Raw genomic sequence first — 24,911 nt, forward strand, 5'->3', positions numbered from 1 at the left:
AATGATAAATAGCAATACGCGATCGTACATACGTGATATATTTCTTTTTCTTTCTTTGTTTAATCTTATACGAGTCAAACGGATCGATATCCTGAATGAGAGAGTGAGTGAGAGGGAGAGAGAGAAAGAGAGAGAGAGAGAGAGAGAGAGAGTATGCAGAGATCTTACTACGTATTGTCTATAATAATACATTGTAAGTGTGATATATAAAAAAAAAATCGAACAGATAAACCGTTAGAGCGTGTAAAGAATGATGTGACCTTTGTACGAAAAAATTCAATGTTTGTCTTATTATACATTACACCGAACTTTTTTTAATGGCCAAGATTTGTGTGAATGTGTTCTTTCTTTCTTTGTTTCTTTCTTTTCTTTTCTTTTCTCTACTTTTCTTCTCTTCTCTGTTTTTTTTTTCATTTCTTATTTCTTTCTTTCTTTCAAAAAAAAAAATGAGATGTCTTGGCTTGGCTAGATCGTCGCCATTTTTCGTACTACGTTATTCAGTTAAATATATTATGAAAAGAAGTTAGACCATTCAATCGGTTTCCTGTCTTATTGTTTCATTGATTTTTACGTATAAAAAACAAACAAATTTTTCGGACGACTTCGTTCTTCTCGTGTCGTTCTTCGAGCTTTTTTTTCTTTTTTTTTCTCTCTCGATAAGACGAGTCGATGATCCGAATTTCGATAAGGACGAATTTTTGTCGATGAAATTCACATTTTTCTAATGCTTCGATGCTCGATACCAAGGATATATATATATTTGTATTTATATATATCATATATAAATATATATGTACTACGTTTTTCGGATTTACTACTCGTTCTTATCACTCCTTTTTTGTTATTATTATTATTATTATTATTATTATTATTTTACTATTATTATTATTATTTGTTTCATTTGTTTGTTAACTTATAACTTGTATGTTCGATGTTCGAAGAACGAAACGGATTTTATTTATTTTTTTTCACTTTTTCTTTTTTTCATTCTTCTTTTTTTTTTCTTTATCTTTTGATGAGACACTAGAGACGAAAAATACGTGTCCTCATCATCGTCACCGAAAATGATATATACGCGCGTGTGTGTGAGTATGTGGAATGTTTGCGAAAGGGTGAAAGAGCTTTTTCACGCGAGTTTCCACCATTTTTAACTAATTAATAATTTTATCACGCTCGTTCCGTTCTTTTTTTTTCTTTTTTTCTTTTTTTTTCTTTTTTTTTTCTACGACTTCTGTATAGTTAACCGCAGACACAAGAAAGCGCAAACACGAGAAAAAACAATACGTCGAATAGCAATTGTAGTAGCGAATAATGAAATTTTCTAGTACATATACCATACCTCGAAAAAACGCGTAACACTGTACTCTTTATCGTATGTATGCAGCAAGCAAAGGCAAAAATATATGTGTTGATGTGTAATCATTCCGAGTTCTCATTATTTCTTTCTAATGCTTTTTATTATTTTCTTTCTTTCTCTCTGTCTCTCTCTCTCTCTCTCTCTTTTTCTATGTCTGTCTACCTTGTCCATTATTTGCCGTTTTAACAAAAATACTAAATCACAATCATCATTTTACTTTATTCTGCAATATTGTCGGCGAATAATTGTTGCAAATCATTTTTATTTTACTTCGTTTTTCGATATTATCAATAGTTACTGAAAATTATTTTCGTTTTAATGTATCTCTCGATATCGTCGGCAATAATTTGTTACAAATTATTTTTATTTTACTATATTCTGTAATAATTACTGCAATAGTTACGTTTTTATTTCAAATTATTTTCCAATATTGTCAACAATCATTGTTGCAAAAGATCATTTTTATTTCACTTTGTTTCGCAATATTTTCAACGATAAAAATAAAATTACGTTCCTTTTGAATATCGTGAATAATAATTCTAACAAAATTGAGATTCTTAAACGTACAAATGTATGACGAAAAAAATGATAAATGAATTTGATAAAATTTTTATTGGACGATGTTTTTACATTGATATTAATCCGATTAGAATCGTTTTACGAGGTCTTACGTCACGAATTTTCATATTTCGGAATCAATTTCCCAACGCTTACGTCGTCGTAAGCTCGCGAGAATTTCTGGACATTGAAAATCAATGCCAATGTTCAGCTGGGGTAGAAATTATTGAGAGAGCGAGAGAGAGAGAGAGAGAGAGAGAGAGAGAGCAAAAGAATGAGTAGAGGGGTGAAGAGAGAAGGGATGGTTACGGGACAAAGAACGCAGTACCGGCATATTGATCTGTCGTTCCCAGACGGTCTGAACCGTCTGCCACCGAACGAATCCGAATTTAAAGCGAGCGACGATGGTCACATGACTATGATAAAAATTCAACGGTAAATTTATTCCATAATTTTTCATCACCTATTTTTTTTTCTTTTAGATCATACAACATTAATGAGTTCATACAAATTAAATATAATGCAGTAAGGAAAATCATCCTTGTCCTTCAATGAAGAAAAGAAACAAATGTTTTATATATATATATATATATATATATATATATATATATAGTGTAAATAGATATGTGTGTGCATTATAACCAAATGCGCCATTATGTCGTATGACATTTCTTTTTCATTCACGTACTTATTAATATTTACTCAAAATGAAAAATAATGTAACGAGCTTTAAATATAGTAATTAATAGTAATTGAAGTGTTATAATTATTTCATAGAGAAAAAAGAAAAAAAAATATATATATATATAAAGTATATTCGAAATACGCGTGGCTCAATATTCTCATCGTTCGCGTTAATCAAAAAAGAAAAAAGAATTTATTGAAATTAAAAATAATCCAATAAAGATTACATTGGATTATAAAAGTAATTAAAATTTTGTTCGTCTTTTCATAAAAGGATATACGATATAAGGATTTTTGAGGGAGGAAAAGAAACGCGCTCGCCATGTCGTCACGCGCCATTTTCTTTACGATTCGCTTTGTTAATTAAATCAAATGAAAAATTCATTGCGATTAAAAATATTGCAATGAAGATTAAATTTGATTAGAAAAATAATTGAAATAATGTTCATCGTGTCGTGAAAAAAATATATATATCTAGGTGGATGCTTTTTTAAGAAACGTGTCGCAATGTCAGTGTCTTTTTTCTTTCTTTTTTTTTTTTATTAATACTCATTAATGACGAATAAACGATAGAAAAAAAAAGTATTATTCTGCAATGCAATTTTATTCGATTGTACAATTTGAACATGGCACATGACTCGAGGTAAAGGATCCTTCAGCTTTAAGGGTCAACATACGCGATCGTTACCGCTTAAGGAGTATCGTCACACGACAGTTCGAACTAAGTATTTCGTCATCGTTCTTCTATATCACAACTTCGTATCGGACTTGTCACGCGATATATTTATTTCATTTTTTAATTAATATTTTTATATAAGGGCATCTCCTTAAATAGAACAAACTATTTTTATTGTATATATATATATATATATATATATATATATATATACACACACACACACACATATACATTTTTTTCTCCTTCTATCTCTCTATCTCTCTCCATCTCTCTCTGTTCGCTCGCAATAATTCAATAAAATATTTATATGTTAATGTGTACGTGCAGTTGATAAAAAATGAATAGTTAAATATTTTTAAAATATCGTAAATCTCGTGACGTAAGTCGAAGACTGAATTTTACTTGACTTTTACGACTACATTAATATTAACCAATCAGAATCCAATAAAGTTTTATGCTACGATTTTGTACATTTTGAAATCTCAATTTTATACATTATATATAAATACATAAATATATATACATATATTTCGATGCACATTCGCCATGTTCCATCGTCTTTAAAGCATGCCGTGCATGTGCGTACCTTCGACGTACTGTTATTGATCATGGCGCATTAAAGCCGGGAGACCTCTTGGAGATACGTGGAGATCAATGACGTCTGCTTTAATGACATCATTCTTTACTCGAAAAAACAAAACTTGCAAAATTTATTTCGATATTTTACAATTAATTTTTTCCTTCGATTTTAATAATCGAAAGAAAGAAAGAAAAGGAAAGAAAAGAATAGAGAAGAAAAAAGAAGAAAAGAAAGAAAAACAATATAATTTATGTAATTCAAATTGAAAATAATATTAAAAGTTAATTTTATTTCGAGGAAAGTATCAAAATAATTGATAAATTTTTTCGGCAGCCATTTTTATCGAATGGGATGAATTTGAAATCTGTTTCGTCGAAAAAAAAGATATATATATATATACACAAACATATATTTCTTTTTCTTATTGATTCATAAAATTTTTCTTATCGTTTACGTGCACTAGGAATATTCGTACTAAACAGGTCGTTCCCTTTAAGGGTCGATAACAGAGTGTATAGAAATCTTACGGTGCGGAACCAGATGTGCAGAACGTTTCGCGACGTCGCAGAACATGCTGGATCGTTCCGCGACGCGGAACGTTCCGTTTCCGTTCGAAAGACCGCAAGAACATTAAATTACTGTCTTGTTATCGTCGCCGATATAATGTTAGTAATTTTATGTATTTCAATCATAATAATTATTAAACGTATTATTATAACCCATGTGATCGTAGATGTTTCTTTCTTATTAAACGAGTTTATGAAATATTTCAGAGTTCCTTTCTTTTTAATTCGATTAAGAAATGTTTAAGAATATTTTGTAAATAAGAATTTTTATTAAAAATATTTCTCTTATTACATACAATATTAACAACTGTCATATAAGTCGATATTATACGTTCTTTTTATATATAAATATAAACTTTAAATAAATCTTACTATAAATTTGTTTTATATACAAATGATACATTTTTTATGCGAATATAAGTTTTATATACATTTTATTACTTACTTTTACTATTTTTACTATGTCAATGATAGAAAGAATATGTAAATATAAATTAATGAATATGTAAATATAAATTACACACACACAGACACACACGCGTATATGCTACTGTAATTGTACAATTTATTTGATATATCAATGATATATTTTTCAGGAGACCACAATACGAGATAGATGAACCAAAGAAAAAAATAAGACAACGAAAATCGGATAACGAATGTTATTGCAAAAAACAGGAAAATACCAAAGAATCTCAATATTTTTATCCCAGCACAACGAGTCTTATCGATCATAGCTCTGTACATTCTTCACAATCTCGAAGAATCTCAGAAGAAGTTGAAAATTCAAGGGAAAAAACAATTGATCGAAGATCTACAACTATTGATTTTGATATCGAATTGGTATAAAAAATTATTTTTTTTTTTTTTTTCATTTATATTATTCTTACGATATTTGTTTCTATTTCTTTCCGTATTTCTTACAAAAAGTTCATTCATTTTTTATTACAATTTAAAGCTGAGAATTTTTTTATTATTATTATTATTATCATTTTTTTTTCGTCTTCCATTATTAATATTTTTTATTATTATCATATTAAGTCGGACAAGCAAATATCCAAGACGAATGACCTCGAGAGCCCATTGTTTACTCCTGATACACAAAGTGCAATCGAGAATGCAGAAAAAATACTCGAAGAAGTACAACATAAAATAACAGAAGCTACTTGGCTATATTCTAAAACTGAAACTAAACGCAGAGTTAAAAAGAAGGAAAGGTTGGTTGAATTTTAACAAGTTTATTCTTTTTTTCATTCATGTTATTGTTATAATAAGATTATTATTATCTATACATACATATATATATATATATATATATATATATAAATTTATTTTTTTTATACACAATAATAATAGTATTTAAATAAATATTACTAATAATAATAATTATATGTATAATATAATATATATTTATATAAATACATTATTATTAACGTTATTATATAATGATTATTATCTTATCTAAAGTATAAATATTTTATTATCTAAGTACTATATTTTTTTAACCGATTTTCTCGATCTATAATTTAATTTTTTTAAAAATTCGTTTAAGGTATACCGATTATCTGGAACCACCTTTAGAAGATGAAAAAGAAGAAGTACTATACATACGCGAACTTGTGTCCTCAAAACTGAAAGAAATCGATCATGGAGAGACCGAAAGCAACTCGGAAAGAGACGAGATTTTGACAAAGAAAATTACGGAAAAACGTGACAAAAGAATTGCACGATTGTTGGAACCAAAATTTCGAATTGCGAAAAGATGTTCCAGCGATATTCTTTATCGACAAAGAAATCGCTATTGTTGCGTACCTTACGAACAAGTCGAGCTTCATAATTCAAAAAGTACGATCTCGAAAAAAGATGAAACAACGAAAGATGATAGAGTCGATGATAATAAACGTAAGATAAAAACTTTAACGATTCAAAATGGTCCACCATTAAATATCAAAAGAGAATTGACGAAACAAAATTTGGGCTACGTGAACATATCACCCGACGCATCTTTCGTTCATAATAATTCTAACGTTAATATTTACGAATTCCGTCATGAATCTTGTATAAATAATAAATCATTGAAAAATAATAATACGAATGAATCAAGAATGAAAGAAACGATCGATGAGATCGATGAAAGTTCAAAGAATCGATCGATTAATAAAAAGTTTAGAATAAGAAAAAAACAAGACGAAATTGAGAAAGATATAACACGATATAAATCTATTTCGAAGGACGAAGATGATTCTTATTCTAAAGATTTGATAGACGAAAGGAGGAATGATCTATCGTCCGAACGTGAAATAAATAATGGACGGGAAGAGAATAAAGATCGAGAGAACGTTTCGAAACATCTGCCAAGGACAGGTGTCGACTGTTTTCTTTCGAATGGCGAACCAAACTCTTCTTCTTCTTATTCGGATCGTATTAAACGTATACCCTTAAATAACCGAGAAATTGTTATTAAAAGCGTTAATCCTTATGCCGATACAGTTACGTCAAAAAGATTTATAAAGGAATTTGAGAAAAAGTATACGAGTAAATCTCACGATGATGATGGTAATGACGAGCGTGATGATCACGATGACGGGGACGATGAAAATGTTAGTAATTATAGAGAAAGGATCGGTAGAAATCCGAGTGAAACTTCTTTAGATAATATCAAAGAAATCGAGGAAGATAATATTAAGATATTAAAAAAAAATAAAAGGACGGAGCATGAGAAAACTTTTAAAATGATTCATAAACATGATTTACAAAGGCACCAAGAGAAAAAATTATATAACAAGATCGACGAACGTTTTGAAAAAATTTTTCAAAAATACAGTTTAAAAAATAATTCATCGTATAAATCAAAAGATGAGAGAAGAAATATTTCAGATGACAGTACGCAAGATTCAGATAATAGTAATTTTAATGAGATCGAATTAAATCCACCCTCGATCGAAGATTTCAATGATATATTCTTTCTCTACGATAAAATGATCGAAAGTATTTCTAAGGGTGAAAAGAAATTAGAAGAAATGTTAGAAGAATTTCAATTGAAATTATCTACTCAATCGCATAATACTAAGTTACCTAATAATACTGATGTTACACGTTGTAACTTAATAGCCCTTAAAAGTGATGATACGAAATTAATGAAATTAAATCCTTCGGAACTTGTATATAAACATAAAGAAAGTGATGAATCAACGTTATCCTTATCAAACGAAGCAATAATCGTTATACCTAAAGAAGATAAATTACAAACTAATCCGTGTATCACAAAAGATTATTCGTCATTTACTAATAAATTATGTAATTTAAGAGAGGAAACTTCGAAGATTCTTACGTATTCATTGGAACAAAAACAAAATGATAAATCGATTGATAAAATTATTACATTAGATAAGTTTAATTTGTCTTCTATCGAATTAAACGTAGAAAATATTCCTGACGTAGAAAATAAAACGTTAGATATTTTTTCTAATAATGGAAAAGTTATGGCTTGTGTTCCTCTTTCAACAAATTATCGTTCTAATAATATTGACGTCCTCGAAGATTTGCAAAAGAATGACGAATCCAATCAAACATCATTTGATAATGAGGCATTACTTCTTCCTAGAACTTCAAAATGTTTATTGGAACGTCAAGATCAATTTGTCGATCATCTATCTTTGGAGAAAAAAATCAATTTTGAACGTTCGATAGTTAATAGATTATCGAATGTAGAATATAATCCTTTGATGTTACAAGAATTAATCAAGCATTTGCAAATGCTTTCGAATGCGTACAATCATGATATTCCTACTATTTTACAAAAATTGTTTACTGATACCATGAACCGAGAATCCGATTTAATCTTAGACTTTTTATCTATACAAAAACATGATTACGAAAATGAAAAAAGTTGTTCGTTGAAAGCGGTTGTGCAAGAGAGCGAATGCAAAGTGCAGGACGACGTTATCTCTAATACAAGTTCTCTCAACGATACTGCATACAATCCTATGCAATATAATCAAAAATCTATTGAAATTTATCCATTAAATACCATGGAGCTCAAAGATAGCAAAAGTTCGATCGATGAATTAAAACAAAATGAAGTATTAGAAAAAAGTACTCAGTACGATATTTCACACGAACAAGACATTCTCGAATGTGAAGATCAAATTGTTAAAGATATTTATTTTGATAAAAAAATTGAAGAACAAGTATCCGATAAAAAATCTGAAGTAGAAGAATATCCTTCAGAACAGAAACGAGAAAATTATTCAAACAGTACAAAATTAGATTTTACTATAAATGATAATACCGATAAAAATGATAAGAGCTCTGATATAAATATGATAGCTTTCAATCCGCACTTGCCTACAAAAGTAATTGATAAGTTATCAGAGGGTGAAGATTTCAGGTATGGAAAATATTAATATCGTTAGTCCTTAAAAATTATTTCTTAATAACGAATTTTGTTATATTATTTTTATAGTAATACGTCCGATGCAAATATTGAAAATATACCTGTTACACATATTACTACGGTAAGATAATGCAATATAAGAATTTTTTTTCATATGTTCATTTTACATTGAAAAATATATGAAAAGAATGATTTATTGTAGACTTCATCGGAAACGTCTCATTCTGAAGGAGAATTATACTTGCCAAATTCATGTTCATATTCTCTTGGAGAAGTTAGAGTTATGAAAAATTCAGCAGCCATATGTAATCGTGCCCTTGTTAGTAATAGTACATTGACTTATTTATGCGATACTACGAGTGTAAGTAAATTATGATTTTTATATTTAATACCCTCTAATATTATTATTTCCAATATCATTAAAAAGAATTAGCTTATATTTTTTTCATGTTTCAGTTATTACATTACAGCTCAGGCGAAGTAAGTATAGATAGCACTGATATTCTTTAAAATAAAAATAATTTAATCGTATATATATGTTATGTAAAAATAATATGTCTAAATCAAAGTTCGCTACATGTGATCAATTTTTGTATATTTTATTCATAAAAAATATATGTACATACATGTAAATAAACAATTCTTAACTGGTATATTATTATCATGATATAGCAAATATTACTATAGATATTTGGAGATTATTATCACCTGAAGAAACGTCCACCTGATAATAAGTAAAAAGGAACATACGAATGACCACGTAAATTTCTAAGCTCTGTTAATTACAATATGAAATGGAAAAGTAAAAAGAGAACTTTATATACGATATATATATAGTGGACATTATATACATATATAGCACTATGTACATCTTTGATTTGTTCAAATTTATTGTTATCACATCAAGAAAAAAAAAGGAATAAAAAAATAAAAAATTATTCTGTCACAAAAAATGCAAAATTGCTTATATATGTACAAATAGTAAAAACTTTCTATTCAAGATTTTTATAATCACAGTATTCAGTCGGTAATTTTGTTTAGAAAAAATTTTATATGTATGTGATAATCGGACAATTTAATTCTAATAAAAAAAAAAAAAAAAAAAAAAAAGAAGAAGAAGAGAGAAATATACTCTGACATCTTTATGCATCTATTTCTACTAAAATAAGACATTACGATTATATTGTCTTCAAAATATTAAACTTACCATTACCGTATTACAATGAATAATAATAATATAGCTTTGATCAATATAAATATCTTTGTACTTGAGATAAAAAATTAATCATATTAAATAAGCTATAATTTATTTTTAACGCTATTTATATTTTTAATTTTATAAATATAAAAACGCGATGTTTAAACATACAAGCAAATGAGTGTACTTATATATTCTCTATTTACTTGGTAGAACATTTTTTTTTCTCGTCACTTTCGAAACCAGAATCTAAATCATCGCTGTGAGACTTTTTTAAAGTACAACTTTTAGAATTTTGTCTAAGAACTTTACGTTCTGTTAAAAGTTGTTTAATACTGTCTATTAAATGCTGAAAAAAATTTGGATATCCGTCATAACCAGGAAAAACGTTGACGTCTATAACAGCATATTTCTTAGTATCATTTTCTATCACGATATCAATGCCAACTAAATGAAGCCCAAATATTTTGGTAATTCCTTTGACGATTTTTTCGAGTATTTCAATATTCGGTTTGACCACTGTAGGTATATGTTCCTCCGACAGTATAGACCATTTTGATTTAGAATCAGGTTTGGATATATCATGAGTATTAAAAAACAATGTGCTTAATGATGCACAATCATCCGAATAAAAGTTCCTCAAGCTTGGACGTTCAACAACATGAAAATTTTTTCCAACTACAAATAGTTTGTATAAAATGGCATTATGATTGACAAAGTCTTGAGCAACACATGGAGGTTGGCAGTCTTTTAAATCTTTTGAGTTGAAAATAACCATCATCTGGCAAAAAAATATAGATTTCTTGTATATAAATATATGAATAATTATAACGGTTATGTACGTAATAATTACCTTGTGTGCATCACTTGATCCATGAGCAAGAAGCGATTTACAAACAAAAGGAAACTTAACTCCGCTCTGTTTTAAAATGCGCATATTTTCAAGAACATTTGTACTCTTCAATTCTACAAAATTTGGAATAAATACGTCTGCAAGAAAAAATATATCATAAGTAAAAACACCGAGCAAGATTAAATGTCTGATTTATATAAATAATTTTGCTGAGAGATCTGATATCATATTTACCATTAAAGTGTATGCTTTCTTGGATAATTTTATAATATTTGTATCGATTATGCAATTTCTTAACATTCTCCAAGGGATCTATAACTATTAATTCAGGATGTTTATCGATATATTCTTGCAGTTTCGACGTAACGTTTATAGCCTTAAAAGTAAAGAGATAATTATGATAGGGTATCGAAGAGAAATAAAATAATTAATTTTATCTTACATTTCCATTTCCACCTTCAGCATGTGCTAATAGATCCACCAGTTTATGTAGAAATACATGAAGTGGTCCCTGTGATTCTAAACTTGAGTAAATATCTACCTAAAAAGAATAAAAATATATGGAAATAGAATATTAACAGAAATTTCTCTTTAGAACAAATCTGCATATAAGACGTATATAATATATAACGAAAAAAAAAACGTGACAACTATAAAACCATAACCTCTAATATAATAAATATTCTAATTAATTTTTATTTCGAATTAATTATTTCGATAAAAATACATAAAACTTACTAATTTTAATGAAAATCCTTCTGTTCTACATACTTTCTCAAAATCGTCGAAGTTTAATTTTTGTCGTTTTTTTTCACGTACCCAATAGCCGATAACATATTTATCGCACATTTTTTTTGTCTCCTGTCTCGTATTCTGTAACATTATTTCTCTTCCTTTCAATCAACCAAACATGTTTTCTTCATCATCCCACTATACTACGAAGTAAATTCAAGTTCGATTCTATATTCTACTAGACTGCTAAGACTGTTTTTATAAACGAACTCATGATGAAGCTCTTGAACAACGCGGTTACCGACATAGGTTGGAAACAGTTTGAATCACTAGATTTCGCGGTATTCGTTTTTATATGTATGAATAATATATTTTTATCTGTAGATAGATTTATACATAATATCTTTGGAATTTTACAATTCATGTGTATATATATATATATATATATAGATATAGATATAAAATAAAATAAAGATATAACAAATGTTTAACATTATAAATCGGTAAATATTTACAACAATTTTATTAACATAAATAATTTGTATAACTAAGATATACTTTTTTAACGTTTGGTTTGTCGTCACGATTATATAAGTTATAAAATTATTTTATATCAAAATAAAGATATTTATATACAACGTAATTATAAGCGTAACAATGTACATACGATAATCGAAATTTCAAAGGTCATCATCTGGTGACACAAAGATCATCATCTAGTGACACACAAGGTCGAAAATATTTTGGAAATTTGTAGCCATGGCGATAGGCAAATAAATGTACAGATAGTTATAATTAAATAAGTTGTAGGTAAAAACATTTACTACTTTTTATTAACATTTTTTACATATTTTTTGATAGTTACATCATGATTGATCTGTGCTTCGCATTCATTTTTATACAAAGGTAGATATAGAAGGTAGACAGTGATATGTACGACTCCTGCGATAATAGCACGAGACGCACAATTTTCCAGAATATTTTAATTTTACGAACAATAATTCTCTTTTTCCATTATTTAATATAATATATATATAATATATATATTATATATATATATAAATAGCGGACAGTCCGTATATTAATTTTATAATTTCAATTGGAAATATTTTACCTAACTGTTTGTAGCTCTGTCTGAGAGAACTTTACATTTGATGTTTATTTTTAAGTCATTAATCACACATTGAAAGGATGCTACACTTTTTGCAATATAATACTCATAATCAATTATAGTCTGTAGAATACTGCACAGAGATAGATACACATTACACACACACACATATATATATACATATATGTGTGTGTATGTGTGTATGAAGACAATGTGTATATATATACATATATATATAATGAAAAATTTTTATCTAATGTCTATCCGACATAATCTCTTCAATACTATTTAAATTTATTTATTCTGCTAAAAGCATATGAGTGTATATATTTATTGCATCGGTGTATACATCCCAATAATGTGTGATACCGCGAAATACATTGATTATTTTCAATATTTTTTTTCACAGTCTGGATTTATTCCATCCTATCACTTTTTCAAATTTATGTAATTGTAGGCTGTAATTGAAATCTATATAAAAGATCAGCATTAATGCCATAGCAATTACTGTTAACTAACGATCTGAGAAAACTTAGAAATGAAAATCTAACATGATTAAAAAATATTATAAATTTATATCAAGAATTAAATCATCAAAAATTTCTCTTCCAATATTATATATAATCCCTTTAATATTTAAATAGATTTATATTGTTGCACGATCTTTTTTTGTATTTCTAATTAATAATAGCATAAATATTTATGCAGTCTATAATTATTATTTCATTAAAAGTTAGCATCAGCAAATTGTGCGTACACATTAATCCCTGTGGCATTAATGCTGTATGTCTGTCCGAGGAAGGATGCAAATCTTTTGCTTTAACACTGCAATTATTTAAGTTCCTATTGACATAAGCACTCTGGCGGTTTTCATCTAAACCATAATTTCAATCGTAAAGCATCCACTCCATTTAAATAATATCGAAATAATCGTTTATCACGCACAAATCCCAAATTTTCATATAATCGTAAAGCTGGTCGATTTGTTATTTCAGTCTCCAATACAACTTCATCCGCATCATCCTCTACCATTGCACGTATTGCCCTCCTCACTAAATTCGATCCGATCTTGCGTTTTCGATATTTTACATCGACTGCTAGCATTGCGATATATCCACGTTTTATTACCTTTCTGTGAATGTCCAGCTTGCAAACAATGGCACCTACACACTCGTCACCATGCATTGCCTTGATGAACAAAAAGCAAGAGTTTTCTGTAAATTCTATACCTGAAAGATAAAGGAATCCAACCAAAGCTGGCTAAGTTCTTTTTATTTTGCTACTATATTACTCCATATTGATATCTTTTAAAAATATTATACAAGTTCAAGTACTAATATATCGCTCTATTATTTTTAAAATACCAAATATATGGTACCAAAGAAAATTAATTTAAGTGGCAGCAATAATTAGCATTAATTTAAATGAAAATACTATCTTAAAGTATATTTACCAGGAAGCACAACTTCGGCCAGTTATGGATAAAATATCTATACGTGTAAATAGAATATGGTTCACTTAAGTCTTTTTGTATCAATTTCATTATATCAGGCATTTGCAGTTCACTTGTATAACTAACATATTGAATTTCATTATCACTATTTTCCGAGGATAGCGTTTCCATTTTTTCTGTGAAATAAAAAATAATGTATTCTTATAGCTCTATTAAATCAATACTTTATAATGTTAATAAGCTATAAACGTCTTAATTACAGTACACTCTGCAAAAGCAAATCTATGAACCAGATTAAATCTAACAATCATTTGACTTTCAATGCCATTTAAAAATTACATCAATCAGATATATTTATAGACAATATGTGAGAAATAATTAGATTGTTACTCAAACAGGCATAATTATTTTTAACAAATTTCATATGCTTTAAAATATATTTAATTTGGTAACAATGTATTTAATGTGCCTTAATGTTATGTCCATTTGATCAAACGTACCATGTTGATTTAAATGACTAGTTTCCATTGTTTGAGATTGTGGAGGATGATTGGATGAATCGGTTGTTCTAGAAAAAGAATCGCATAAACCATTTTCTTGGGAAATACCATTTGTATGAGGTTCTTCTGAAATTTCTGTTGTTTCCAGACTCAGACGAGTGTTAATATCTAAAACATCTGTTAGACAACTTTCATTTTTATCTTTAATTTTGCTTTTTGTAGTTTCGGTGTCGTTCGTTTCCGTATCACCTTCTACTCTGACACACTCCATTTCTCAAGAAATGAATTTTTTTTATCTTTAAATACAACTCAAAGGACAAAGTGTGTGGCAAAGTTCCAGCCACTGTCCCTGGAGAAATATATTTTTTTAGTGATCACCTATAGAGTATATAGGTATGACATGAGAATTTTTTAATTGATCACTATATCTTCAATCGAATTTTCATTATTGTTATTACTTTCGTGGCATTATCGTAATTTTCTTATCTTAAATTAGAGAAGATCGACAGAACCGCTCTACAACTGTCACCATATTGGATTTTCTGTGGTAACTGTTTAAGGTACTATTACATATGGTTAACGTTTCGCACTTATTTGGCGCTCGGAAAAATGCTTTTGTAAATCAACCAATAACATGTTATATACTTTCCTCCAGTCTAACAATTTCGATGAATTATTTGAGATCTTTAATCACAATTTTTCTCTTTTTGTTCTTTAATATCAACTTTAATATTCTTCCAAATCGTAGTACACTTATTTTATTTCGTATTACATGACTTTAAAAGTGATTTGCTCGAAGATGATATTTTTTAATGATTCCAACTTGAAGTATACATTTGTATATCTATGTTAAAAGTAATACACGACTATGTGTAATAGTTATTTGAAATTTTTATTCATGTTAAAAATTCATCAATAATGATATGAAGAAATAAATATAATTATCGAAAATATATAACGAAGAATTATAAAAATGTTTTAATGAATTCTGATTAACGAGTTTGATTGAATTTGTAAAATATTTAAATTATTTGGATTATTTCAAATATTTTGTAAGTTGCGCGATTGTCCTCCAGATGTCTCATTGGATCTCATAAGTATAACTACATCAATAAAATAAAGTATAGCCAACTGTAATATATATAGTTCGTGTATCATCGAAATGTCGTGAGTATTGCTATAAAGCTAGAAGCGGGATATTTGGCAAATATATAATATATCAAATATATACTAGGTAAATCTAGTATTTCATCTGTTAAGTGTTTTCTAAGATTTAAGCATCTTTTGACAAAATTAATTGCGCTTTTTTTTAAGCTTTAATCATGTCCGACGAAAAGAAGGTAATGTTTTATAACCTGCAAACATAATACTGTTTACAGTGCATAAGGTTAAGCAGTTTTTTGAAAAATCGTTTCTTTTTGTAGGAGACTAAAACAGAATCAGAGCATATAAACTTAAAAGTTTTAGGCCAGGATAATGCAGTAGTACAGTTTAAAATTAAGAAGCACACACCTCTTCGAAAACTAATGAATGCTTACTGTGATCGTGTAGTAAGTAAAATCTTTTGCACGTTACATCTTTTCTTTTTATTATTTATATATGTTGTTACAATAAAGTGATATTTTTATTATCTTATAGGGCTTGGCAATAGCAGCGGTAAGATTTAGATTTGATGGACAACCTATAAATGAGTTGGACACACCAACGAGTCTTGAAATGGAAGAAGGAGATACAATAGAAGTTTATCAACAACAAACAGGGGGAACGTGTTGAGGTTGAGAATATATTAATGCGCCACAGAAAAGTTTACAAACGGACTAAAAGAAAATCTATTGTTCCAGTGTATATCTTTCATAAGAGATGTTAGTGCTATCTTTTCGTATATGACCGTCTTGGTCATGTGCTTCTTATTACAGTGTGCTAAGGCGGTAAATACATTACATTTCTTTTCTAATATTTTTGGTATGTTTTCTTATTTACAAATAAACATTAGCCTGTTGCTTGAATTTTTTGATCGTGTACTTCGAGATAAAAAACTTTTATTTTCTATAGTGTCTTAAAGATTCATTAATTGTCACACACATTTAATATGTTAGAAGATTGAATGAGCGACTGTTTTACAATTATTTGGTAATATAAAAACAACTTTTTTAAGTGTACATTGTATAACATATTGCAAAAACACAATGTTATATACCATTATGTAAGCAGACATAAGTTTCTATGAGGCAGAAGCCTTTGTATATGTGAACATTTTCAGGAAAATTCTCTACAGTGTAATAATATACGTTTTAAATAATAAATTTTCATTTGTAAATATTCTGTTTCTGTATTTACAAGATGTACAGGAACACAACTACAGGAATATTATTTTAATATTTGAAAATATCTTACATTAAGGTCTTTCAACGTCCTTTGCATTTTATAATTAAATGTTTTGTGAAATTAATGTTATTTTATAAATCAACAAGAATAAACTCTGTATTATCTTTTTTATAAATATTTTCTATTATTCAAATCCATTGCATATATGTGTGTGCGTGCGTGCGTTATTCCTTAAATTTTGAAGAATGCTGTTTTAAATAATATCTTATCAATTTTTTTATAATGATATTTATGTAATATTATATATAATATAAATAATCGTATTCTCTTTAAAGATCAACTTATGTCTACATAGTATAGTATTTGATATGATCATGCGATAACAATACTTTGGTTATGTATACAAATCAATAAAAAAGTAAAGAAATATTTGTCAAATTGAAAAAAAAATAATAATTCATTCAATTGCTGTTTTTATTTTAATCTCGATATTGATAATAAAATACTACGCAAATATATATAATAGATTTGAAATATGGTCGCGCGTAGTAAACATTTGTAACTGTAGATAGCGCAACAAATCCTATTTGCATTGATGTACGGTACGCGATTATTTTCATTTTCAAATCATATATATATATATAATAATAATAATAATAATTTCATACTATTAATTTTATACAAATAATATTTCCAATTTTACAATATTGTTTTGGTGTTTGAAAAAATAAATTCGATTCGATAGAATTGACGAAAGAAATAGAAATGTACTAACATTCCTTTACCGTATGTATTCTTAATTTTCTTGTATGTGTATATATATATATATATATATAATCATATATATATATATATATATATATATATTGTACGATTCTTCTCTAGATAGTTCTATTTTATTGTACAGCTACAGTTAATAAGTGTGAATACTTCGATAATATAGATAGATAACACAACATATATTGAGAGGGTGGATGTATTCTTTCTCACTCATACAAAGAGTTATTTACGAACCGGTATATAAAGTTTCTTCGGACATCGATGGATTCGTAGAATGTTAATACTCTTGGATTTAAATTAATATATTATATCATGTTTGCAAATATACAACCAAACGTGGTAGAGCCTATGCAAGTTGATGTTCCGGCAGAAGATAATGACAATGCCGAAGAAGAACCATATATCGTTGAAAATCCAACGTTGGTACGTACCAACAATACAAATAACCTTAAAAATATACATTGATATTTTATTTATTTATTTTCTTTTTTTTTTCACTCCAACTGTAATCATTGGTAAAAGATAATATTGAAAATGTAATTCTTTTTTGCAACTTTCTTTTATGTAATTTTTAATTTGCATTAGAAATTTTTATGTCGTTTAGATTCATAAATAAAATTCTTTAATATACATATATCTATTAATTCTTTTGTATTGACTTTTGAATTATATACTTATTTTCAGGATTTGGAAGTTTACGCCAACAGCTATACCGGTCTTGCCAAATTATATAGGCTTATGTATATAGCAGACCATTGCCCTATGTTAAGAGTAGAAGCATTGAAGATGGCAATTGCTTATGTGATGACTACTTATAACGTTAATCTATATACAAATTTACATAAAAAACTTCTTCAATGTACTGGCTCTACTGGATTACCAGATATTGCGGCACAATCAACTTCCCAAGATATACTAACAATAGATCAAATGTGGCTGGAATCTCGTACTAAAAAGGCCGCTTTAAAATTAGAGAAATTTGATACAGATCTCAAAAATTACAAAAGTAATTCGATTAAAGAAAGTATAAGAAGAGGTCACGATGATTTAGGAGATCATTACTTAGATTGTGGTGATCTCGTCAATGCTTTAAAATGTTACTCCAGAGCACGGGATTATTGTACCAGTGGCAAGCACGTCGTTAATATGTGCTTGAATGTAATTAAGGTGTCAGTTTATTTACAAAATTGGTCGCACGTGCTTAGCTATGTAACTAAGGCTGAAAGTACACCAGATTTTCCAGATCTTCATGGCAAAGACAACAATCAGGCTATAATTACAAAATTAAAGGTTGCAGCTGGATTAGCAGAACTAGCTACAAGACAATACAAAATGGCTGCAAGACATTTTCTTCAGGCGTCGTTAGATCACTGCGATTGTCCAGATTTACTTTCACCTGGAAATGTAGCACTTTACGGAGGCCTTTGTGCATTGGCTACTTTTGATAGACACGAGTTACAAAAACAAGTTATATTTAGTAGTTCGTTCAAATTATTTTTAGAACTGGAACCACAATTAAGAGATATTATTTTCAAATTTTATGAATCAAAATATGCGTCTTGTTTAAAATTACTTGATGAGATAAAGGATAATATACTTCTAGATATTTATATAGCACCACATGTAAATGTTTTATACACACAAATCCGAAATAGAGCATTGATTCAATATTTTAGTCCGTATTTAAGTGCTGATATGAGGCGAATGGCAACTGCATTTAATAGAACAGTTCCAGAATTAGAAGATGAATTGATGCAACTTATTCTTGATGGACAAATTCAAGCTCGTATTGATTCTCATAATAAGGTAATATCATATAATAAAAAATCTTGGCTCAATGAGATATGTTATAATTTTTATCGAATCTTATTTCAGATTTTATACGCAAAGGATGTTGATCAACGAAGTACAACGTTTGAAAAATCTATTGGTGTTGGTAAAGAATATCAAAGACGTACACGTATGTTAATTTTGAGAGCCGCTATGTTAAAAAAACAAATTCATGTAAAGGTAATAATAATCCTTCTCTTGTCTATCATTTACTTAATATTGTTAGTATTTGTTAATAATATTATTTTTTAATATGCATATTAATGAGGAATTTTTTTGTATAGAGTCCACAGCGTGATAATACGCAAGGAGGAGAAATGTCAGTGGCACCTGCAAATAGCAGTTTAGCTCAAAGAAATTGAAATACTCGATACGTTCAGATCTTGATTGGTTCACTTCTATATTCTTATTGAATTTTTCTGGTCAGCTAAGATATAATGTAATTTGTTATAGTTATATTCAATGATTTTATGCCAGTGTACCTCAATTTTCAAAATAAAGAATGTATATAAGTAAGATGATATTATATATATATATATATATACACACACATATATATATATGTATTCCAAATGAATATCAGTATTACTTATTACCACACGATCTATTTGTTTTTAATGTATATATCTGTTTATTTATATTAAATATAATTAATTCGGCTTCGTGTATTTTTTGTACTTTTTTCTATCACAAATAAAAATTAATGTAATAGATAGTGTCTCGTTTTATAATGCTGAATTGTTTGATTAAAAATAAAGATATAATCCAAATATTGAAAATAATACTTTTCGGTATTTTGCGTTGTAATATGCTACGTCTTTGTAAACAATGTTTATTTACAATTAGAGAAAGAACCAATCAGAGAAGAGAACGTTCTCATCTTGAATGTACTATCGAGACATATCGAAATATCGAAACATATTACATAGCTTCTAGCTTCATAGCACGTGTGAATCAAAAATAAGTTATTAAAAATTATCCTTTTTGAAAGGATTTGTTATTTTTTATTGACTGTAATAGCATTCGTTAAATCATGTCAAATTTACTTGACAGTCCTTCTTTCGATGAAGATATTAAATCAAAAAAAGATGATAACGAATTACGAGAATTCTTAACGATTCAAGAAGAAACGGCACGATTTAATGCACAGGTAATTATAAAAGTAATTAAGTATATTATACGACACGATTATTTCATTTAATATAAAATTTATGTGAAAATACAATATTCGTAAAATTATATTTACCTCTTTCATATTATTAATATTTTTTAAGGTTAATTATAGATATTTTTGTATTAAAAGGTTATGTCATGTATGTACTAATCTTTTATGTTTTTAGATCCATGAATTTAATGAATTATGTTGGGATAAATGTGTCGATAAACCAGGAAATAAATTGGATAGTCGAACAGAAACATGTTTAAATAATTGTGTTGATAGATTCATCGACGTTTCATTACTTATCACTTCCCGTTTTGCTCAATTATTACAGAAATCTGGGGGAATATAGAATGTATATTATTTATATATATTTATAGTTACATATAAATTCAAATAATAAAATCAGTTGGTCTATATGGAATTATATTTTGGATGTACAATATATATATACTTCAACAAGTGTGTTTAAACAACATTTCTCTTTTATATGTAGGGACGTGTTATCATTACATTATTAAAAATATTACCAAAAAAGAAATAAACTTATGGAAATAATATATATATAAGAGGATCATATCATTTGAACTGTAAAGACACGTAACATCAAATTTTGTTTCAAATATAGAGATGTAATATCTAGAAATAATAAAAAAAAATAGAACTTAGTAGCATATAAAATTTTTTGTTATATTACAATGTTTATATTACAATAAATGCAGATTGTGCAATTAACATATTTTAAGTAATACAATTACATTGGTTAACCTATACATATTTTATTCAATATGATATTAGGTTATTGAAATTATATACATATAGGTCTTTGAGGAAGGCACATGTTATAAAATGAATCTTTTCTCCAAAAATCTTTGCTTTTCCATCCACACCATCCTTTGTTTATTACTGTATTTATTTTTTCAGAACCAGTATAATGTGGATCTAAAATTAAAAACTTTACTTCTCCAGAAGATTCATTATAATTTATTCCTAAAATTGTGTGAGCTAATACTCCACCACCTATGACAAAAGAATACAAATTTTAATTTAATTGAAATGATCGAATTGATTATCTATTGTCGATCTTACCAATCATAATTGGTGTTCCTTGTGTATCAAAATGATGTGCAAGATCCGAAGCTAAAATCGATACTTCCTCTCCGTTCGAAGCACATAGTATTTTTATATTGATTCCAAGAAGAGTTTCTAATATAAACCCTACTTCGGTAGATCCAATCCATTGTTTACTACCTATGAAGTTAAATGGTTTGTCACCTATGTCAACTAGGCACTTTTGCATTTCCTTGTGAGATGGTATTGGTATATCGGTATACCCTTGTAATCTATAATGTATAAATATAACTAGATTGCATCATAGTATATTTTTATAGAAATTTGTTTAATATCTTACCTATACCAAGATATAATAGTTTGAAGAGATCTATAAGCACATCCCCACCCATTATCATCAAATTCATTTTGCATATAATGATGGTAAGAATATAATCCATATACAATACTTGATTTACCATCTTAATGAAAAAAATTAATATTTGGAATGTCATATTTTTTATAGAGTAAATACTTTAATTATAAAGAAAAAGTTAGGACCATACCTGTAATGCTTGGAATAGATTCGTGGGGATTTATGAGCACATCGTTGTTTTGTACATCGTTAAAGAACCGCACACTGTTCATACGCCGGAAGTAAGGTCTTGTTAAATCTAATGCCAATGTTGTATGTAATTGCTTTAAGCATGACACTAAAAAGAAGAAGAAAAAGCATGGTATACTTTTATGTCCGATTATTTTTTTTTATATAAATTATCTTACTCGTGCTATCGTCGTCCCATCCACTTATATAAGGCACTGTTAATAAATGTCCTAGTATTCGTGGTTTAAAATAGAACCATTCCAATGGGATTACATAGTCCATGCAGGTATAAGGATTAGATTTCCAAAACATTATTATAATGTTTATGTATTGACATATAGATTTGACTAATGCTTTATATAATTCTAAAGAAGTTACACCATGGTTAACTAAAACTAATCTATCGATATTAAAGGTATATTCTATACTATCAAATGTATCTGTAATATACAAAAAAAATTTTAATAGTACATCGATATAAAATATATATTTTTATAACAGTATTACTTACATTTTGCTTGATGCAATACTGGAGCATGTTTACATGCATCGTTAGGTTCTCTTTTAGATATTTGTAATAACGCATTCGCGTATATTGCATTCTAACAAAAAAAGTATTAAAAAATATTATTAAGTATAAAAGTAAATAGATTGTATGAAGATATGGTACAATTTTCAATATATTCTATACTAACTATATTATGTACAGATCCACCATTTGTCCTTAGAACATTAAAAAGTTCCTTGAGTTGTGCATTTTCCACATCATCATCATCATCATTATTATTAAAAAGGTAGATATTCTTCGATGGAAAGTAAAATGCTACTTTTCCAGATGAAATCTAGAATTTCAATAAGAGTATAATTATTTTGAAATAATAATTATTAATGTTATAAAAATATATTAGATAATAATTAATATTTTTAAATGGAACTTACATGTTCATTTATCTTCTTCAATGTATCCAATATTTTTTCATTTTCACCAATTAAAGGTATACCTAATTGTATTCTAACGTACGCAAATTGTTCTTTAAATTTATTTTCATTAATTATCTCAATATTACTAAATTTTTCTAATTCACCATTGTTATAATACCATTCCGCATTTGTATTATTCAGCAAGTACTTTAAAACTATTTCATGATTCTTAAAAAAATAAATTATAATTATTTAAAACAACATTTGTAAGAAAACAAATGAAAAAAATATATTATTGAAATAATGTTCTACTTACTTTGAATGTTTCAGGAATGTTTTCATCATTTTCTTCAATATACAATATTCCACAAGGATCTACATTTGTAGGTAAAAAACTTACAAATGACAGAGTATTAAAAGTATCATCACTATCGTTATTAATATTAAACGTTATTATTGTTAAAGTATCATTATGTTTTACTCCATATAAATGACCTGTACCTGTAGTAGTTACATTTTTTAATCTCTAAAAAATAATTCATTGTAAATCAATTATTTTTAAATATGTTTTATATAATTCATTTGTAAATTAATAATTTTTAATATTATCTTTAATTATAAAAAATTATCTTTAACTAAAAAAAGGTAAGATATATATGTATATATATGTTTTTTATATTACCTCTATGATGTTAGATAAAACTTGTAATTTCGGCTGCATTTTTCACAAGAATGATGTTGACTAAAAATGTGTAATAATTTTCAAATTAAACTTCCGTATGGAATGTTCATAAGGTGAAACATAGTAACTCTTTGAACGTGCATTCGTGAATTTAGATTACGTTTTTGTAAGACGTTAAACAGCAGCTGTTAGAGATGATCGGAACGAGAAGTTAAAGAAATCTTTACAGGGTATTCGTCCGATTGGGTAATTAGAATGGAATATCAATCGTTTTCCTTGCTCACTAAGTACAGTGTTTTAAAAAATGGATTCATTTATTCTGTGATGAGAAAAATTACACAGCGTCATCCAACGGACTATTAACTAACTAAGATTATTTTAATTACCGAGCGTCGATAAGAAGAAATTACAGATTCCATTGATTTCAAAATTATGTAGATTTTAAATCACACAAGATCAAAATCAAACAAAATATTTTGATAACAAAATGAACAAAATAAAGAAAACAATAATTAAGAAAATTTTATTTGTCTATCGACTTATGTACTCTAATCTAAATAATTAAAAAAAGAAAAAAGAAAAGAAGAAATCAAGCGGCTATATTTTTCTTATTAAAAATTCAAGTATAGATTTTCGTTGAGTCATTCTCTTTTTATAAATACATTTTTCATAAAATCTGTTTAATAATTTTTTTTCATATATCGTAGAGATATTATTACGTTGCTAGAATTATCGCAAACTAAACGTGAAATTCGATTAAATCCATAGGCATCGCTATATCATAGCGTACACGAGATATTTCGCAACTCGATGGCGGTCAATTGCAAATTCGATCGGCCCCTGGCTCTCGGCTATAATTTTTCTATACTGACAATATAACATCAGCACGGAAG

At 27.6% G+C, this 24,911-nt stretch overlaps 7 protein-coding genes across 14 annotated transcripts in view; 4 read left to right on the plus strand and 3 right to left on the minus strand.

Moving 5' to 3' along the window:
- The window catches only part of LOC127072817 (uncharacterized protein PF3D7_1120600-like), a 42,604-nt gene extending 32,956 nt beyond the window's left edge, over positions 1-9,648 (plus strand). Inside the window, exons 3-9 of one of the 3 annotated variants that reach the window (XM_051013567.1) lie at positions 5,021-5,267; positions 5,466-5,641; positions 5,977-8,814; positions 8,890-8,941; positions 9,023-9,181; positions 9,277-9,300; positions 9,493-9,648. In XM_051013567.1, coding sequence (XP_050869524.1) covers positions 5,021-5,267; positions 5,466-5,641; positions 5,977-8,814; positions 8,890-8,941; positions 9,023-9,181; positions 9,277-9,300; positions 9,493-9,507 — 3,511 coding nt within the window. In that variant the 3' untranslated portion in view covers positions 9,508-9,648. Of the gene's footprint in view, positions 1-1,568; positions 4,524-5,020; positions 5,268-5,465; positions 5,642-5,976; positions 8,815-8,889; positions 8,942-9,022; positions 9,182-9,276 lie in introns of those variants that run through there. The other 2 variants (XM_051013568.1, XM_051013566.1) reach the window with 2 other exon arrangements.
- A 477-nt stretch (positions 9,649-10,125) lies between these two features.
- On the minus strand, positions 10,126-11,936 carry LOC127072847 (inositol-tetrakisphosphate 1-kinase-like). The gene is made up of 5 exons (XM_051013654.1): positions 11,610-11,936; positions 11,314-11,412; positions 11,106-11,247; positions 10,872-11,008; positions 10,126-10,799 (listed from the first exon to the last, which is right to left on the minus strand). The coding sequence occupies exons 1-5, from the start codon at positions 11,751-11,753 to the stop codon at positions 10,221-10,223; spliced, it is 1,101 nt and encodes a 366-aa protein (XP_050869611.1). The 5' UTR covers positions 11,754-11,936; the 3' UTR covers positions 10,126-10,220.
- Positions 11,937-12,392: 456 nt separating this feature from the next.
- On the minus strand, positions 12,393-15,451 carry LOC127072858 (N-alpha-acetyltransferase 30-like). Of its 2 annotated transcripts, XM_051013677.1 has the most exons (4): positions 14,917-15,451; positions 14,668-14,844; positions 14,168-14,343; positions 12,393-13,902 (listed from the first exon to the last, which is right to left on the minus strand). In XM_051013677.1, the coding sequence occupies exons 1-4, from the start codon at positions 14,936-14,938 to the stop codon at positions 13,585-13,587; spliced, it is 693 nt and encodes a 230-aa protein (XP_050869634.1). In that variant the 5' UTR covers positions 14,939-15,451; the 3' UTR covers positions 12,393-13,584. The 2 variants fall into 2 exon arrangements, with proteins under 2 accessions (XP_050869634.1, XP_050869633.1); XM_051013676.1 differs by having other exon boundaries at positions 14,668-15,451.
- A 350-nt stretch (positions 15,452-15,801) lies between these two features.
- On the plus strand, positions 15,802-16,986 carry LOC127072870 (small ubiquitin-related modifier 3). The gene is made up of 4 exons (XM_051013690.1): positions 15,802-15,901; positions 15,982-16,007; positions 16,092-16,217; positions 16,306-16,986. The coding sequence occupies exons 2-4, from the start codon at positions 15,990-15,992 to the stop codon at positions 16,438-16,440; spliced, it is 279 nt and encodes a 92-aa protein (XP_050869647.1). The 5' UTR covers positions 15,802-15,901; positions 15,982-15,989; the 3' UTR covers positions 16,441-16,986.
- A 641-nt stretch (positions 16,987-17,627) lies between these two features.
- Positions 17,628-20,205, plus strand: LOC127072839 (COP9 signalosome complex subunit 1). Of its 3 annotated transcripts, none has more exons than XM_051013636.1 (5): positions 17,628-17,778; positions 17,936-18,195; positions 18,457-19,578; positions 19,648-19,782; positions 19,887-20,205. In XM_051013636.1, the coding sequence occupies exons 2-5, from the start codon at positions 18,085-18,087 to the stop codon at positions 19,962-19,964; spliced, it is 1,446 nt and encodes a 481-aa protein (XP_050869593.1). In that variant the 5' UTR covers positions 17,628-17,778; positions 17,936-18,084; the 3' UTR covers positions 19,965-20,205. The 3 variants fall into 3 exon arrangements, with proteins under 3 accessions (XP_050869593.1, XP_050869592.1, XP_050869591.1); XM_051013635.1 differs by having other exon boundaries at positions 17,631-17,778; positions 17,900-18,195; XM_051013634.1 differs by lacking the exon at positions 17,628-17,778 and having other exon boundaries at positions 17,881-18,195.
- A 301-nt stretch (positions 20,206-20,506) lies between these two features.
- On the plus strand, positions 20,507-21,500 carry LOC127072868 (mitochondrial import inner membrane translocase subunit Tim8). 2 transcript variants are annotated; one of them, XM_051013689.1, is made up of 3 exons: positions 20,507-20,752; positions 20,943-21,116; positions 21,258-21,500. In XM_051013689.1, exons 1-2 carry the CDS (start codon positions 20,636-20,638, stop codon positions 21,111-21,113), a joined length of 288 nt encoding a protein of 95 aa, XP_050869646.1. In that variant the 5' UTR covers positions 20,507-20,635; the 3' UTR covers positions 21,114-21,116; positions 21,258-21,500. The 2 variants fall into 2 exon arrangements, with proteins under 2 accessions (XP_050869646.1, XP_050869645.1); XM_051013688.1 differs by having other exon boundaries at positions 20,508-20,752; positions 20,943-21,500.
- Positions 21,373-24,326, minus strand: LOC127072828 (ufm1-specific protease 2). 2 transcript variants are annotated; one of them, XM_051013605.1, is made up of 11 exons: positions 24,179-24,326; positions 24,019-24,078; positions 23,653-23,862; positions 23,355-23,564; positions 23,111-23,257; positions 22,927-23,017; positions 22,595-22,855; positions 22,378-22,524; positions 22,173-22,293; positions 21,851-22,104; positions 21,373-21,781 (listed from the first exon to the last, which is right to left on the minus strand). In XM_051013605.1, the coding sequence occupies exons 2-11, from the start codon at positions 24,055-24,057 to the stop codon at positions 21,570-21,572; spliced, it is 1,692 nt and encodes a 563-aa protein (XP_050869562.1). In that variant the 5' UTR covers positions 24,058-24,078; positions 24,179-24,326; the 3' UTR covers positions 21,373-21,569. The 2 variants fall into 2 exon arrangements, with proteins under 2 accessions (XP_050869562.1, XP_050869561.1); XM_051013604.1 differs by having other exon boundaries at positions 24,019-24,322.
- Between the last annotated feature and the right edge of the window lie 585 nt (positions 24,327-24,911).

This window comes from Vespula vulgaris, chromosome 2, assembly GCF_905475345.1.
Source record: "Vespula vulgaris chromosome 2, iyVesVulg1.1, whole genome shotgun sequence".
Taxonomy (NCBI): domain Eukaryota; kingdom Metazoa; phylum Arthropoda; class Insecta; order Hymenoptera; family Vespidae; genus Vespula; species Vespula vulgaris.